The sequence below is a fragment of the Leuciscus leuciscus genome (genome assembly GCF_965113295.1).
Source record: "Leuciscus leuciscus genome assembly, chromosome: 9".
Taxonomy (NCBI): Eukaryota; Metazoa; Chordata; class Actinopteri; order Cypriniformes; family Leuciscidae; genus Leuciscus; species Leuciscus leuciscus.
In genome coordinates this window covers 25,324,393-25,339,600 of record NC_138733.1, presented here as the reverse complement: position 1 = coordinate 25,339,600, position 15,208 = coordinate 25,324,393, and the positions used below count along the sequence as shown (strand labels likewise).

At 35.5% G+C, this 15,208-nt stretch overlaps 2 protein-coding genes across 2 annotated transcripts; both read right to left on the bottom strand.

The window, feature by feature from the left end:
- Window positions 1-1,426: 1,426 nt before the first annotated feature.
- LOC309506554 (olfactory receptor 52K1-like) lies at window positions 1,427-2,374 on the bottom strand (the record flags this gene model as incomplete). Its single annotated transcript, XM_082180397.1, has 1 exon — window positions 1,427-2,374. The coding sequence occupies one exon, from the start codon at window positions 2,372-2,374 to the stop codon at window positions 1,427-1,429; it is 948 nt and encodes a 315-aa protein (XP_082036523.1).
- A 7,851-nt stretch (window positions 2,375-10,225) lies between these two features.
- Window positions 10,226-11,387, bottom strand: LOC309506552 (olfactory receptor 52K1-like; the record flags this gene model as incomplete). The annotated part of the gene is made up of 1 exon (XM_082180396.1): window positions 10,226-11,387. Exon 1 carries the CDS (start codon window positions 11,270-11,272, stop codon window positions 10,226-10,228), a length of 1,047 nt encoding a protein of 348 aa, XP_082036522.1. The 5' UTR covers window positions 11,273-11,387.
- Window positions 11,388-15,208: the final 3,821 nt, after the last annotated feature.

Below are 15,208 nucleotides of genomic sequence, written 5' to 3'. Positions count from 1 at the left end.
TAACAATTGACAACATTCTTACTTTATTTGGGACCATCTCTTACAAGTATGGAATGTCTTTGCATTACTTAGCTGTGGAGTTTTTAGACTGGCTCATACCAAAATTACAGGATATTCCGTCTTAGTCCCTTGCCGCCAGCTACCAATGTAACCAGCACTGAAGTCACTGAAAAATTCTTACTATTATTTCTCAATACCAGGTACACCAATACCATTTAATTTTTATATAAAATATTATTTATTGAACAATAATATTTAATGAACAATAATATCCATGATGCAAGCATAAGAAGTTTGTACAATAAAATACACAAACAATCAAATGTACAAAGGCATATGCTCTAGTACAGCATTAAAGTTAAATAAAAATATAAAGTTATTAAACTTAAATTTGCCCTGAGACAGGGCAAATTTGCCCAGAAACAAATAATAGATTCATGAGATCAAAGACTGCCTGTTAGATATACCCAAAATGAATTAGCTCATGTTTAACCACTACAGAGACATCAGAGCCATGCAGAGACAAATGCCAGAAGGACTTGGTGAGATAAGGCTGTTACTGGTGGGGTACATGAGCTCTAATTTTCCAAAGTAAAGTACATGTATAGTAACATATAAATATATATGACTGAATTGATCATTGTTCATTCTCACTGTCTGCCAGGAAAGTTCAGTGAAGAAGGATTTGGAATTTCTCGTTGTCACGCGCTGGCTAGAGATGATGATAATCCAGATTCACAAGGCTTGACACAGAAGAATGATGAAATCACATTTCATAAACACAAGGAACATTAGCGAGAAACACCAGCATGAAAAGTTTGAGCCATTTCAGTATTGTTTGATTCAGAATTAATATGAGGAAATTATGGTAAATAAGTTATCTTATGTTTAAGAAAATCATCTTGTCATCCTACTGTTTTCATTAAACCTACTGAACCTATTAGAGTACATTTGATGTGTCTCTGTTAAATGGATATGCATGTCACATAACAGAATAATGTACTGTATTTACAGAATCAGTAGGCTCACACTATTTTTATGCATATCACAAGGCAGAATTAGAAATCCTATCGGTTATTCATATTTTTAATATTGGCTGTTATATTTCATTTCAATTTCCATATTTTCACCCTCATCTATGAGTAAAATTACTTTCTCTTTTACTAAATTGTACTGTATAATACCAGATAATGGCTTGAGCCATGTTGACTGTTAAAATTTAAGATAACATTTATGTTATTTCATGTAATGTTGTACTATTTTTAAAAAGGTAAATTATTAAATATTAAATTGATTAAATATAATAATTTCACAAATGTGTAATTGATTTGGATTGAAAGCGCTAGCACAGCCAAAATAACAGTATTACTGTAATAAAGCAATTTCAATATTTTTTTTCGAAATGTTTTCATAGGTTGTTCTCTATTCATATACTCACTTTCATATCTCTAATTTTTTTCTTTAATGCATCTTTGATATCCTTGGTTCTGAAGCAGTATATCATGGGATTGACAACAGGTGGGAGCAGACTGTACCACATTACTAACATAACCCGGATGCCAGGTGAGATTCTCACATTTATCACATCATGCACATAAACAACACATCTGGGCACATAGTACAGACAAATGATAAGAAGCTGAGGAGTGCAAGTTGAGAATGTTTTATATCGGGCCTGAATGTCTGAGATTTTGAAAACAGATATGATGATGGCAATAAAAGAAAATATAATGAAAATTAAAGGGCCCAAAAGAACAAACATAGCACATGAAAATGAAATAAACTTTTTCTGCCTTACATCTCCACAAGACAGATTAATAATTGAATTTTGGTCACAGTAATTTTGGGTTATTACATTAGAAGAGCAGAAGGGTTCATTGAAGGCATTGAAAACAATGACCGACATCCACGATATACAGATTGCCCAAATCACAGCACATGCCATAAAAATGGTTTTGTTTGTAATAAGGACACAGTATCTCAGTGGGTTACACACTGCAACAAACCGATCAATGGCCATTAATAGCATTAGGAAAGAGTTAATACTCCCTAAGTAGTGAACAAAAAACATCTGCACTAAGCAACTATAAAATGATATCTCACTGCTATTAAAAAAGTATTTTGCAATGGCTTTAGGCAGCGTGACAGTTCCAAAAGCAAGATCACATACAGCAAGATTACAGAAGATTAAATAGGTGGGTTTCTGAAGGCTTCTTTCATAAGAAATAAAATAAATAATGAAGATATTTCCTCCTGCCAGTGTCAAGTAGACAAAGAACAAAAGGGCTCCCACAGCTCCATAATACTGTTGATGGAGTCCTGGAAATCCCAGCAGGTAGAATTCAGTAAAGACAGTGACATTGGTGTAGATCATGACTCTATACGGCTTAACAATTACCTCATACAGCAAAAATGTAAAAAAGCATTGACTTTTACAAAAGCATTTGACTGTCTAAAAAACAACATACAAACATTAAAACAAACAAACATTAACAATAAAGCAACATACAAACATGTTTAACAATTACTGACTCTATAAAGTACAGATTATATTGATAAGATATAGTTCACATGCAGTCAAACCTTTGTGGAAACTATTTAGATGTCAATAGCATAATCTATTAAATTTGAATTAATTTTACTTTGATTGACTTTGACCACCAAACTGGAGAAGTTTCACTGAATCACCAATTGTATTAATGCACCAACAAAAAAAATATGTGTCATGTGCATATGCCATAGGTATGCCATAGGTATGCCATAAATAAAAATGTCTGTCTCTCTGTGCATCCATCTGACAACGACAAAGACACTGTTTATCATCACTCTCCAAAACCAAAGACACCTCCCACAGGATGACATGTTGTTTGACGTGAATCACGTGTTGACATGCATTGCCGCATGGTTTTCTTTTTTTCATGGAAACAGTTTGATTTCTTTGACAACAGTCTTGCTGTATTTTAAAATAAACCCTCATAATACCTTAAATGGCATGCTATATTGAGTGACCACAATTGTTGACAGCTAAGAGCTATAAAGTAGTGTATAGCTGAGATACAAATTTCTTGGAATTTTTTTGAGTTGAGACTAGGCAAAACCAGTTTAAAATTAAATTACTTTAAACTAAACAACTCCATTTTAATTATTAGTTTTAATGAGTGCATTTGTAATTCATTGACACAATTCTATGCTTCTCCATTCTAAAAAAAAGTATGTAACTTCCTACTATCAAAATACTGATTTTCAGTCAGACTATTCATGTCCATCGAAAAAAAATCACCTGATTGTTCCATGAAATCCTCCAATCCCCATTACCAAAATAATGAGCCAAACATCACCAGGAAATAAATAAAATAAAAGCAACTACAATGTACATGTACTATTTTACTCTTTCACTTTTATAATCAGCATGCATTATCTAATATATTTGAACTAATTGAATATTGTTTGTTCCACAGCTTGCCATATTTGAATCATGTTCATACCTTTTAACTGAGTAAATTTAATTGTCACAGTGAACAGATTTGTGCTAAGCAATTTTAAATGCATTTTAAAAATATGATTTAAGAACTGAAATGTGTATTTATTTATTTTCGCATTCATTATTTGTTTATGTATTTCTGTTATTTCCAGAAGTCCAGAAATGTTATGTTTTCTGGCACTGTGCCAGATTATTTGTTTATTTATGTATTTATTTTATTTCCAGAAGTCCAGAAATGTTATATTTTCAGGCACTGCGCACTTTGCAAGACAGGTTCATCTCAGTGGTCAGTTTTTGAAACAGACATCAAAATGTCTTGAATAAATACAAATACTGTGAACAAACACTTTTTTTGCCTCTTCTGTTACACATAGGTCTACATCAAGATATGGTAGATCAAATTGTCTGGCAATGAATAGACTATTTCAGAATCACTGTATCATGATACCATCGATATGATGGACAAAATTGTATTGCAGTTGCAAGTACACCAGAGTCCTATGCAGTTATTCTTGCCTCACTAAATGCCGTAAAGTGTCCTCCTTTTTGGTGTTATGGAAATGGCCACCCTATCATCTGCAGAGACTCTCTTCATGTGTTTGCAATTTGAATATAATGATGCATTTAAAAGTTAATGGCTAAATGTATCTTTACAAAAGTTCACAATGCTGCTGCAGATGCAATATAATGTAAACAACATTGACTAAATCAATTTTCGTCAGGTTAGTGATAATCACTCAAACCCCTTTATCTAAACCTCTCTACATTACCACCAGACTCGCGCATCCTCCATGTCTGTAGTTTTTAAACACTTTTCTCTCGTGTTTATAGTTCTAACCAAATCCTCGTCCAACGCACGATGGGTTGTGGGCAATATTAGCCGTTAGAGTGCGCATCAATCAGCACTTAGGATTCTGACGGGAAATAGTAGACCTTCCGGGTATCTTTTGAACACTCATTTCAACATACTACGATTTGGGACATACTATTTCTATTTTCGAATACTATTTAGGACGGATAGTTTACGAATTGGGACGCACCGTGTCTTCATGAGCTTGTCTGCATCCATGTTGCATGTTTCCTCTCTCACTTGTAAAGTTTGGTATGGTAGCAGTTATTTCTTATGCTCATTGGATTTACTCAATTGAATAGTGAACATTGGTCGCACACAAATTGTTTGCTTTGGTAGCCACTTACACAATTGTGTTCCATCAACACAGATTATTCACGTTTAAACAACACAGACTATTCATGTTCACTCAACAAAGTAAATTATACTAAATATAAATTAATAAATCTTTTCAGTGCATGAACCAAACTTAAATTCTAAGTTTACACACTCTTTCAGCCAAAGCATTTACTATTAGTATTGCTTAATCAGTCCACAACCTAACCAAATGCTCCACTCTTCTCCACAATGGTAACCCTCTGTAATTTAAATGGTTCTAATAATTTGAATGTAATTGAACATTAAACACAATTACACACTATCAAGTCTTCCCCTTTTCAAATTTTCTCAAAAACACATAAAATAACACTTAATTTCAACATTTATTCTCTCTTAATTCAGCCATATGCAAAGCATGCTGGGAACTAACAAGCACCGCCCAGTTTCAGGTAATGCAACACAAATCATTCATGTAATCCAACACAAATGGATTAAGTAAACTTAAATTTTACCTATATTTAAAGTCCAACTGAAATCAAAATTGACCCTATTTACTTTGTTAGCGCATATTACTAGTCTTGTGGTGAACAATTAATCCGTGCAAGTTAAAACACAGAAAAAAATTGTTTGCCGTCGTAATCTTTAATCAAAGTCTGAAAAGTTACTTCTGGTCTGGAATGGCGTCCCTTCTCTGATGACGTAGGTTTGAGGACTTGGGTTGGGAAACGCTTAACAACTCCCTTCAAAATCGTAATGAGCGAGAGATGGAGAGGAGGAGCGCTAGAGTAAAACCCTGCCCTCTGTTCAATATTCCGTTTTACTGGGAAATACGTCACAGCACTGAAGAAAAGTCGTTTGCAACTTCCGGTTCACGCCGACTTTAAGCAGATTGAACACAATCAAATTAAGTTTGGACAAAATGTATAGCAATTGTGTTGCTTAAGCTCATTTTAATCAAGCAATTTGAACAAGCAGCAAAAATAAATTTTTTCAGTGCATCTGTGTTTCTTACAGATGTTTTTTCTTATTCGGTTTATTTTAGGTTCCAAATAATGGCTTAGATACACTAATAGACACATTCTCTCTCACACACACATACACAATGTGTAGCAGTTATTTCTATTAAATGATTTTGCCTTTGTTACTCGGTTACCAATAAAATATTTTTTTTCACTGCCTTTTCCTTATTTTTTCACAAGTAAAAACAAACCCTAAACTGAACTGAGATAGATGGGTGCCATTTAGTGAAAATTTTATCGCAATCATGAAATTGAACTGCTAAGTCATGAACATATTTTACAAGCCTTCCTGGGATAAATTAGAATACATTTTATTTACTATAGTAATAACACAGACACTAATTTGTGCAAAAAGCACTAATGACTTGTTTAAGACTTGAAGCTTAAACTTGAGGACTTGCAACTTGACTTGGACTTCTGTCTTGACTCGGGACTTGACTTGAAACTTGAATGCAAAGACTCGAGACTTCATTTTGTCTTTATGTTATCAACAGACATTATGTAGAATTATGTAATTAAATGATTTTATCAATAAGTCCTCTTAGCATCATTTTGGGAGAATCTGATGCATTTTGATATTGAAAGATAGTCTCTGTGGGTTTTAGAGAGGATTTCAGTCCTGCATCCAAGAGGTCACCAAGAAGTCTCAAAAGGAAGGTCTGTTTTAGGCCTATGTCTTGGGAATTACCCAACCTTTGGGTCTTAACTCATTATTTTCTCCGTGATAGCCAAGATGTTCCTTCTTCGGTCCCATTTGTCTTGGTTTAACTGCCTAACAATTGACAACATTCTTACTTTATTTGGGACCATCTCTTACAAGCGTGGAATGTCTTTGCATTACTTAGCTGTGGAGTTTTTAGACTGGCTGAGACCAAAATTACAGGATATTCTGATTTATGGTCCTGAGTTTCATCTCTTTTGGTCAGTTTGAACAAGTAATCTCTGTCTGATTCGCTCTCATACCTACAATTGAGCCTCTTAATAGGTGGTGAGAAAAGTTCAAATAATTCCCTTGCTCAAAACCTTGTTTTGTTCTGAATGAATCAGCATTTTTTTATTACTTGACTGAATGAATTGTCTGCTAACTCGCTCATAAAGACAGTCCCTTGCCGCCAGCTACCAATTTAACCAGCACTGAAGTCGGAAAATTCTTACTATTATTTCTCAATACCAGGTACACCAATACCATTAAAATTTTATATAAAATATTATTTATTGAACAATAATATTTAATGAACAATAATATCCATGATGCAAGCATAAGTTTGTACAATAAAATACACAAACAATCATATGTACAAAGGCATATATGCTCTAGTTGTCAGGTTTGGCATAGACGAAGCAGACAGAATGGTAAGTTAAATGCTTTAATTTGCAGAATGGATCGGTACAGTGAAACAGGTGAGTAAACAGTAAGTTGAATTTCAGATGAATGCTTAACTGAAGTGTAACCAAGTCTCTCTCTTTCTCTTGCAGATGATGATGAAGGAGTTCCTTAGAAGACGGAATGATGACTGGCTGAGAAGATCGGGATCGAAGGTAGATATACAGGTACGTATGGCAGAGAGTCTGTGTCATGTGTAGACGTGTATAGACGAGACCAGACAAAGAGTGAGTGACTGAATGCTGAATATAAAGGGTGAGCTGGTGATGGGATCCAGGTGGCGGTGATTACTAATTAGGGGAGAGTGAGTGCAGGTGTGCGCCAAGGAGGATTCTGGGGAGTGTAGTGCAGAGACAGATAAGGAAGACAGACGGTGGATGTGACATTACTCCCCCCTCCCGGAAGGCGCGTCCTCGCGCCACAGATGACCAAGGCGGAGGTGACGGAGGGAGGAGCCGTGGAGGAGGAAAGGTTGCAGATTCCAGGGGGATGACAGACGGAGGCGGAGCAGAAGGGAGAGGAGATCCGGGGGGAGCCGGAGAGCCGACGAGCCCAGGCGACGCCGAAGATACAGCTGGACATGGCGGGACCGCCGGCTCTGGTGACTGAAGTGCAGACGGGGACACATAGGGGCACGGTGAAGGCAGAGGGACGAGGGAGCCTGGCGGAACTGGTGTACTGATGGGCCACGGAGGAACTGAAGGAGGTAGGAGCCAAGGGGTCGGTAATGAACAGATGGGCTGAGGCGGAGTACTGGACAAGGAGGTTGGAGGCGAAGAACGGAGATCCACCGACCCAGCTGGCAAAACAGGATGAGAAGGCTCTGGGCTGGACAGGAACTGTGACGAATGCGGCTCTGGGCTGGACAGGACCAGGGGTGAAGAAGTCTCTGGGCTGGACAGAACCAGCGGCGAAGAAGGCTTCGAAGAAGGCAGGATTAGCGATGAAGGCCTTGTGCTGGGCAGAACCAGCGATGAAGAGGGCTTAGGGCTGGACAGGACCAGCGGTGAAGGCTTTATGCTGGGCAGGACCAGCGATGAGGGCTTTGTGCTGGGCAGGACCAGCGGTGAAGGCTTTGTGTTGGGCAGGACCAGCGGTGAAGGCTTTGTGCTGGGCAGGACCAGCGGTGAAGGCTTTGTGCTGGGCAGGACCAGCGGTGAAGAGGGCTTTGAGCTGGACAGGACCAGCGGCGAAGAGGCCTCTGAGCTGGACAGGACCAGCGGTGAAGGCTCTGTGCTGGAGTGTAGACACTAGTACAGCATTAAAGGAGCTGTATGTAAGAAATGTATTTCAATTAATCATAAAATGGCCCTGATATGTCACTAGACATTAAGAAATCATGTTCATTTCAAATACTTATATCACTGACAACAGTAGTCCGGCCAGGATATTGTCATTTAAAAAGTGAAGTTGCAGCCCTCAACTGATGTTGATGTTGTCATCTTGTGTTTTGGCCTGAAGCTCCACCCTCCGGCTATCTACCAATCACGAAGTCAGTAGTGTTTCGGCATCCGGGTTGCCAGCTCAGCTCTAGTTACCACAGCTGCAGCTACAAACGTTCGTGCTGGATCCTGCAGCCTATCTGGCAACCTTGAGTCAGGGGGGAGGGGGAGGGGATACACCATTCTACAGTAATTTGAAAGTGATTGCAGTACCAGTTTTGGCCACAATCTTACATATGGCTCCTTTAAAGTTAAATAAAAATATAAAGTTATTAAACTTAACTTTACCCTGAGACAAATAATAGATTCATGAGATCAAAGACTGCCGGTTAGATATACCCAAAATGAATTAGCTCATGTTTAACCACTACAGAGACGACAGAGCCGGAGACAAATGCCAGAAGGATTTGGTGAGATAAGGCTGTTACTGGTGGGGTATGAGCTCTAATTTTCCAAAGTAAAGTACATGTATAGTAACGTATAAATATATGTGACTGAATTGATCAATGTTCATTCTCACTGTCTGCCAGGAAAGTTCAGTGGAGAAGGATTTGGAATTTCTCGTTGTCACGCGCTGGCTAGAGATGATGATAATCCAGATTCACAAGGTTTGACACAGAAGAATGATGAAATCACATTTAATAAACACAAGGAACATTAGCGAGAAACACCAGCATGAAAAATTAACATAAGACAAAGAAAAGAAGATAACAGGGTATAAATCCACAGGATGATGAGTAACAAGTAAGACACTAATCAATGAAACAATGAATAACTATGGTAACCACAAAAACAGGAACTAAACAAACTGAATGCAGGCAATGTCAAATTAAGAGTTCATGAACAAAGACACAGAGGTACTGTGTCAGTCATCTACAAATTTTAGCACTTTCTGTATTGTTTGAATCAGAATTAATATGAGGAAATTATGGTAAATAAGTTATCTTATGTTTAAGAAAATCATCTTGTCATCCTACTGTTTTCATTAAACCTACTGAACCTATTAGAGTACATTTGATGTGTCTCTGTTAAATGGATATGCATGTCACATAACAGAATAATGTACTGTATTTACAGAATCAGTAGGCTCACACTATTTTTATTCATATCACAAGGCAGAATTAGAAATCCTATCGGTTATTAATATTTTTAATATTGGCTGTTATATTTCATTTCAATTTCCATATTTTCACCCTCATCTATAAGTAAATTACTTTCTCTTTTACTAAATTGTACTGTATAATACCAGATAATGGCTTGAGCCATGTGGACTATTAAAATTTAAGATAACATTTCTGTTATTTCATGTTATGTTGTACTATTTTTAAAAAGGTAAATTCACATTTGGAATATATATAAATTAAAACCAAACCATACAATTCAATTCTAAATGGTTTGGAATATCTTAATTAGAACAGGTGAACACAGATAGGCTATACAAAAATAGTACAGTCTATTAAATGAACATTTGGTAAACCCTATATGCAAAAAAGAAAATAGTTTGATGCGTTTTGATGCTCATTTAGAGGGAAATTAAATATACTTATTGAATAAATTAGTTTATACATCAGGAAAATTAAAATTACATTTAGCATATTTTATTAAACAAAATAATTTCACAAACATGTAATTGATTCGGATTGAAAACGCTAGCACAGCCAAAATAACAGTATTACTGCAATAAAGAAATTTCAATCTTTTTTTCAAAAAATGTCATAGGTTGTTCTCTATTCATATGCTCACTTTCATATCTCTAATTTTTTTCTTTAATGCATCTTTGATATCCTTGGTTCTGAAGCAGTATATCATGGGATTGACAACAGGTGGGAGCAGACTGTACCACATTATTAACATAACCCGGATGCCAGGTGAGATTCTCCCATTTGTCACATCGTGCACATAAACAACACATCTGGGCACATAGTACAGACAAATGATAATAAGCTGAGGAGTGCAAGTTGAGAATGTTTTATATCGGGCCTGAATGTCTGAGATTTTGAAAACAGATATGATGATGGCAATAAAAGAAAATATAATGAAAATTAAAGGGCCCAAAAGAACAAACATAGCACATGAAAATGAAATAAACTTTTTCTGCCTTACATCTCCACAAGACAGATTAATAATTGAATTATGGTCACAGTAATTTTGGGTTATTACATTAGAAGAGCAGTAGGGTTCATTGAAGGCATTAAAAACAATGACCGACATCCACGATATACAGATTGCCCAAATCACAGCACATGCCATAAAAATTGTTTTGTTTGTAATAAGGACACAGTATCTCAGTGGGTTACACACTGCAACAAACCGATCAATGGCCATTAATAGCATTAGGAAAGAGTTAATAGTCCCTAAGTAGTGAACAAAAAACATCTGCACTAAGCAACTATAAAATGATATCTCACTGCTATTAAAAAAGTATTTTGCAATGGCTTTAGGCAGCGTGACAGTTCCAAAAGCAAGATCACATACAGCAAGATTACAGAAGATTAAATAGGTGGGTTTCTGAAGGCTTCTTTCATAAGAAATAAAATAAATAATAAAGATATTTCCTCCTGCCAGTGTCAAGTAGACAAAGAACAAAAGGGCTCCCACAGCTCCATAATACTGTTGATGGAGTCCTGGAAATCCCAGCAGGTAGAATTCAGTAAAGACAGTGACATTGGTGTAGATCATGACTCTATACGGCTTAACAATTACCTCATACAGCAAAAATGTAAAAAAGCATTGACTTTTACAAAAGCATTTGACTGTCAAGGCAAAATAAAGCAACATACAAACATTTTGAACAATTACTGACTTTATAAAGTACAGATTATATTGATAAGCTATAGTTCACATACAGTACATTCCTCTGTGGAAACTATTTAGATGTGAATAGCATAATCTATTAAATTTAAATTAATTTGAATTTGACCACCAAACTGGAGAAGTTTCACTGAATCACCAATTGTTTTAATGCACCAACAAAAAAATAATCTGTCATGTGCATATGCCATAGGTATGCCATAAAGAAAAATGTCTGTCTCTCTTTGCATCCATCTGACAACGACAAAGACACTGTTTATCATCACTCTCCAAAACCAAAGACACCTCCCACAGGATGACATGTTGTTTGACGTGAATCACGTGTTGACATGCATTGCCGCATGGTTTTCTTTTTTTCATGGAAACAGTTTGATTTCTTTGACAACACTAACATGCTTGAGTCTTGCTGTAGTTTAAAACAAACCCTCATAATATGGCATGCTAAATTGAGTGACCACAATTGCTGACAGCCTACAGTAAGAGTTATAAAGTAGCTGAGAAACAAATTTTTTGGAAAATATTTGAATTGAGACTAGACCAAAACAGTTTAAAATTAAATCACTTTAAATTTAACAACTCAATTTTAATTATTAGTCTTAGGCTACTGATTGCACTAGTAATTCATTGACATGATTATATGCTTCTCCATTCTCAAAAAAGTATGTAACTTCCCACTATCACAATACTCATTTTCAGTCAGACTATTCAGGTCCATCAAAAAAAATAAAAAAAATAACCTGAATGTTCAATGAAATCCTCCAATCCCCATTACCAAATGAGCCAAACATCACCAGGAAAAAAATAAAAAAAAATAAAAGCAACTACAATGTACATGCACTATTTTACTCTTTCACTTTTATAATCAGCATGCATTATCTAATATATTTTGACTAAGTGAATATTGTTTGTTCCACAGCTTGCCATATTTGAATCATGTTCATACCTTTTAACTGAGTAAATTTAATTGTCACAGTGAACAGATTTTTGTGAAGCAATTTTAATGCATTTTAAAAATATGATTATTGGTATGGTATGGTATGGTATACTTTATTGTCCCAATGGGAAATTTGTTTTAGGCTCACAAATACAACCACTGCATCGCCACACATATAAAAACATACACAATACATAAATAGAGAAGAGAGGTACGCATTTATACCCAAGCAATTGATCTACTGTATACACTCAAAGTGGTTTACATCCTGCCACTCAATACACTGGAAAGCAATTTGAATCAATCCCCTCTATAGACTTGGAGACAATTGGCTTCACACCGCAATATACACCGGAAAATAATCGGCGTCACGCCGCTCTATACGCTGTAAAATAATTGGCATCACGCCACTCTATACCCTATAAAATAATAAAATAATCGGCATCACGCCGCTCTATACGCTGTCAAATAATTGGCATCACGCCACTCTATACACTATAAAATAAAATAGTGTAAAAAAATTATTGAATGAAGTCAAATAGATGCAAATAGTTAATAATAAACTATGCCATGAATTTTTACCTCTTTCTTCCCTGTTTCAGCTATGTATTACTCACAAATATGCATTTTTATTAGTTCATTTCATTTTGTTGTGTAATTAAAATGTTAAGCTTCACCAGTGCGTCGGCGCACTGAAGCGTTTATTTTTATTTTTATTTAGTTCAAAGTTACTATCAGATTTAATGTTATACCTTGACAAACTATACATCATTAAAAAGATATAAGACTCAAGTTTCAGTATTTGGCCACTATTGTATTCTGAGAAACTTATAGTGACAGTTATGTCTTAATTTGTGTCAGGAGTTATGAAATGAAAAAATGAGTCGACACCTTTAATATGAATTATGAGCGTCAGCCGTTTCCATTCAAAGAAAAAAAAAACTCTGTGCTGTCGTCATGACAGTGCTTGACAAAACAACGTCCCAAAGGGCTTTAGCTTAAAAATGTGCAGATTTGGAGAAATATTGATATATTCTCATAGATTTGCATCATATTTCTAAAGACAGGAATAATATTTATTGAATTTATACCCAAATGCGTCGATGTAATCATTATGAGCGCTTAAAACTCTGATCTATTGTGTTCTCAATCCATACCAGCAGCCTGAGGGCGCTATATGCATAATAATACTCCATATATGGAACATGGAGAAGAGCCATAATCATGTGACATTCCAGGAAGTCACGGACACATTCAAAGCTAACAGAGATCGCTGTAACCATAGATATCATATAATCAGTGGTGGACAGTAACGAAGTGAATGTAATTCGTTACTGTACTTAAGTAGCTTTTTTGCGTATCTGTACTTTACTGAAGTATTTAAATTTGGGAAGACTTTTACTTTAACTCCACTACATTTCAAAGTCAAATATCTTACTTTTTACTCTACTACATTTTCAAAATCAGTCGTTCCTTTTTATTTATGAGTGGATAAAAACTTAACTGGTCAAACGAGCCACCTATCACAGTAGCCTACAACGTGCGCGCTTTGTTTTGAACTTGCCTTGGTGGTATCTACCAAGCGCGAACCAGAGCCGTTAAATATGAGAGTTGCGACCATAGACAGTATATAAGAGGTTGCGACACACATGGCTTGTTCGACTTGAATCGGCGCTGCACAGACCGATCAGTTTATGACATCAAAGTATAGAGCGAAATCGCGAGAGCGATTTAAAAGCATACAGAGCCGTCTACTCTCTAATCGCTCTTGTGGTATTTTAATGTCATTCACCGATTGGTCTGTGCAGTGTGCCGTTTCAAGTCGAACAAGCCTACTGTGATCTCGCCGCCGCGCGGTCACGTGATTCGTGTAGCTCTCAATAGTTCCAAACAATTTGTGTTGCCAATCATTTTAAGCGGGGCAGAGAGCAGCAGCTATTATTGCAGCAATTATCGGTAAATACTGACGCATAATGAACATTGCTTATTACCTTGACACTAAAATTACTTGCATATAATAGCATTTTTTTTTCTGAGGAGTAGCAGAAACACTGCATTAATACGTTTTGGTGTTTAATTTTGTAGGGAAATTGGCTGCTCCCATAATGTAGTGTGTATATATATATTCAATGGCATTGTGCAGGTTTATGTGAATGTATCATAACATTAGGATGTTTATAATTATGACCATAGACGCTTGTGAAAAATATGTACAGTAAATACTGTAAATGTATTATACCTTATGGGATCAGTCCCCTTCCGTCCAAAATTAAACACACAAAAAATGTATTCAATTCAAATATATATATATATATATATATATATATATATATATATATATATATATATATATATATATATATAGACTAATTAATGTCATTTTATTAATAGATTGATGTGCCAAGAGTGACAGAGTCTTCACGTAGACTGAGTTAAGCAAGAGTCTTGTGACAAAAATTATAATAGGACATTATAGCTCAGTGTATTTTAAATAAATAATTGGTTAGTCAAATACTAAATTATTTTAGTGAAAAACATCAAACTTTTTATTAACTGTAAATTTCAGACAAAATTAATTGTTGGAGTTTTAGTCAATTATTTCGGTATGTTCAACTCAAACTATCAAGTAAATGATATTCAGAGATTTTATTAAGTGAATAAAGTTAATTATTGCTGTGATATTTACTAAGCCACTGAATTTTTTTTTTTTTGTGATTTTTTTGAATTTTTTTTTTATTTTACCCATAAGAATCACTTCGACATTTAGGAAAGTTTTATGTTTGTAGGTTAAGAATAGAACTGCATGTTGTATACCATAGTAGTACTGTGATAAAGTTTAGAGAAATTGTCACAAATGAAAATGAAAACAGGTGATGCAGGATTTAAAATGAAAACTATTTATATGTGAAATATGCAACTGTATCTTGTAGAACACACTCTAATAAATGTGTGCTTGTGTGTGTAGTTTA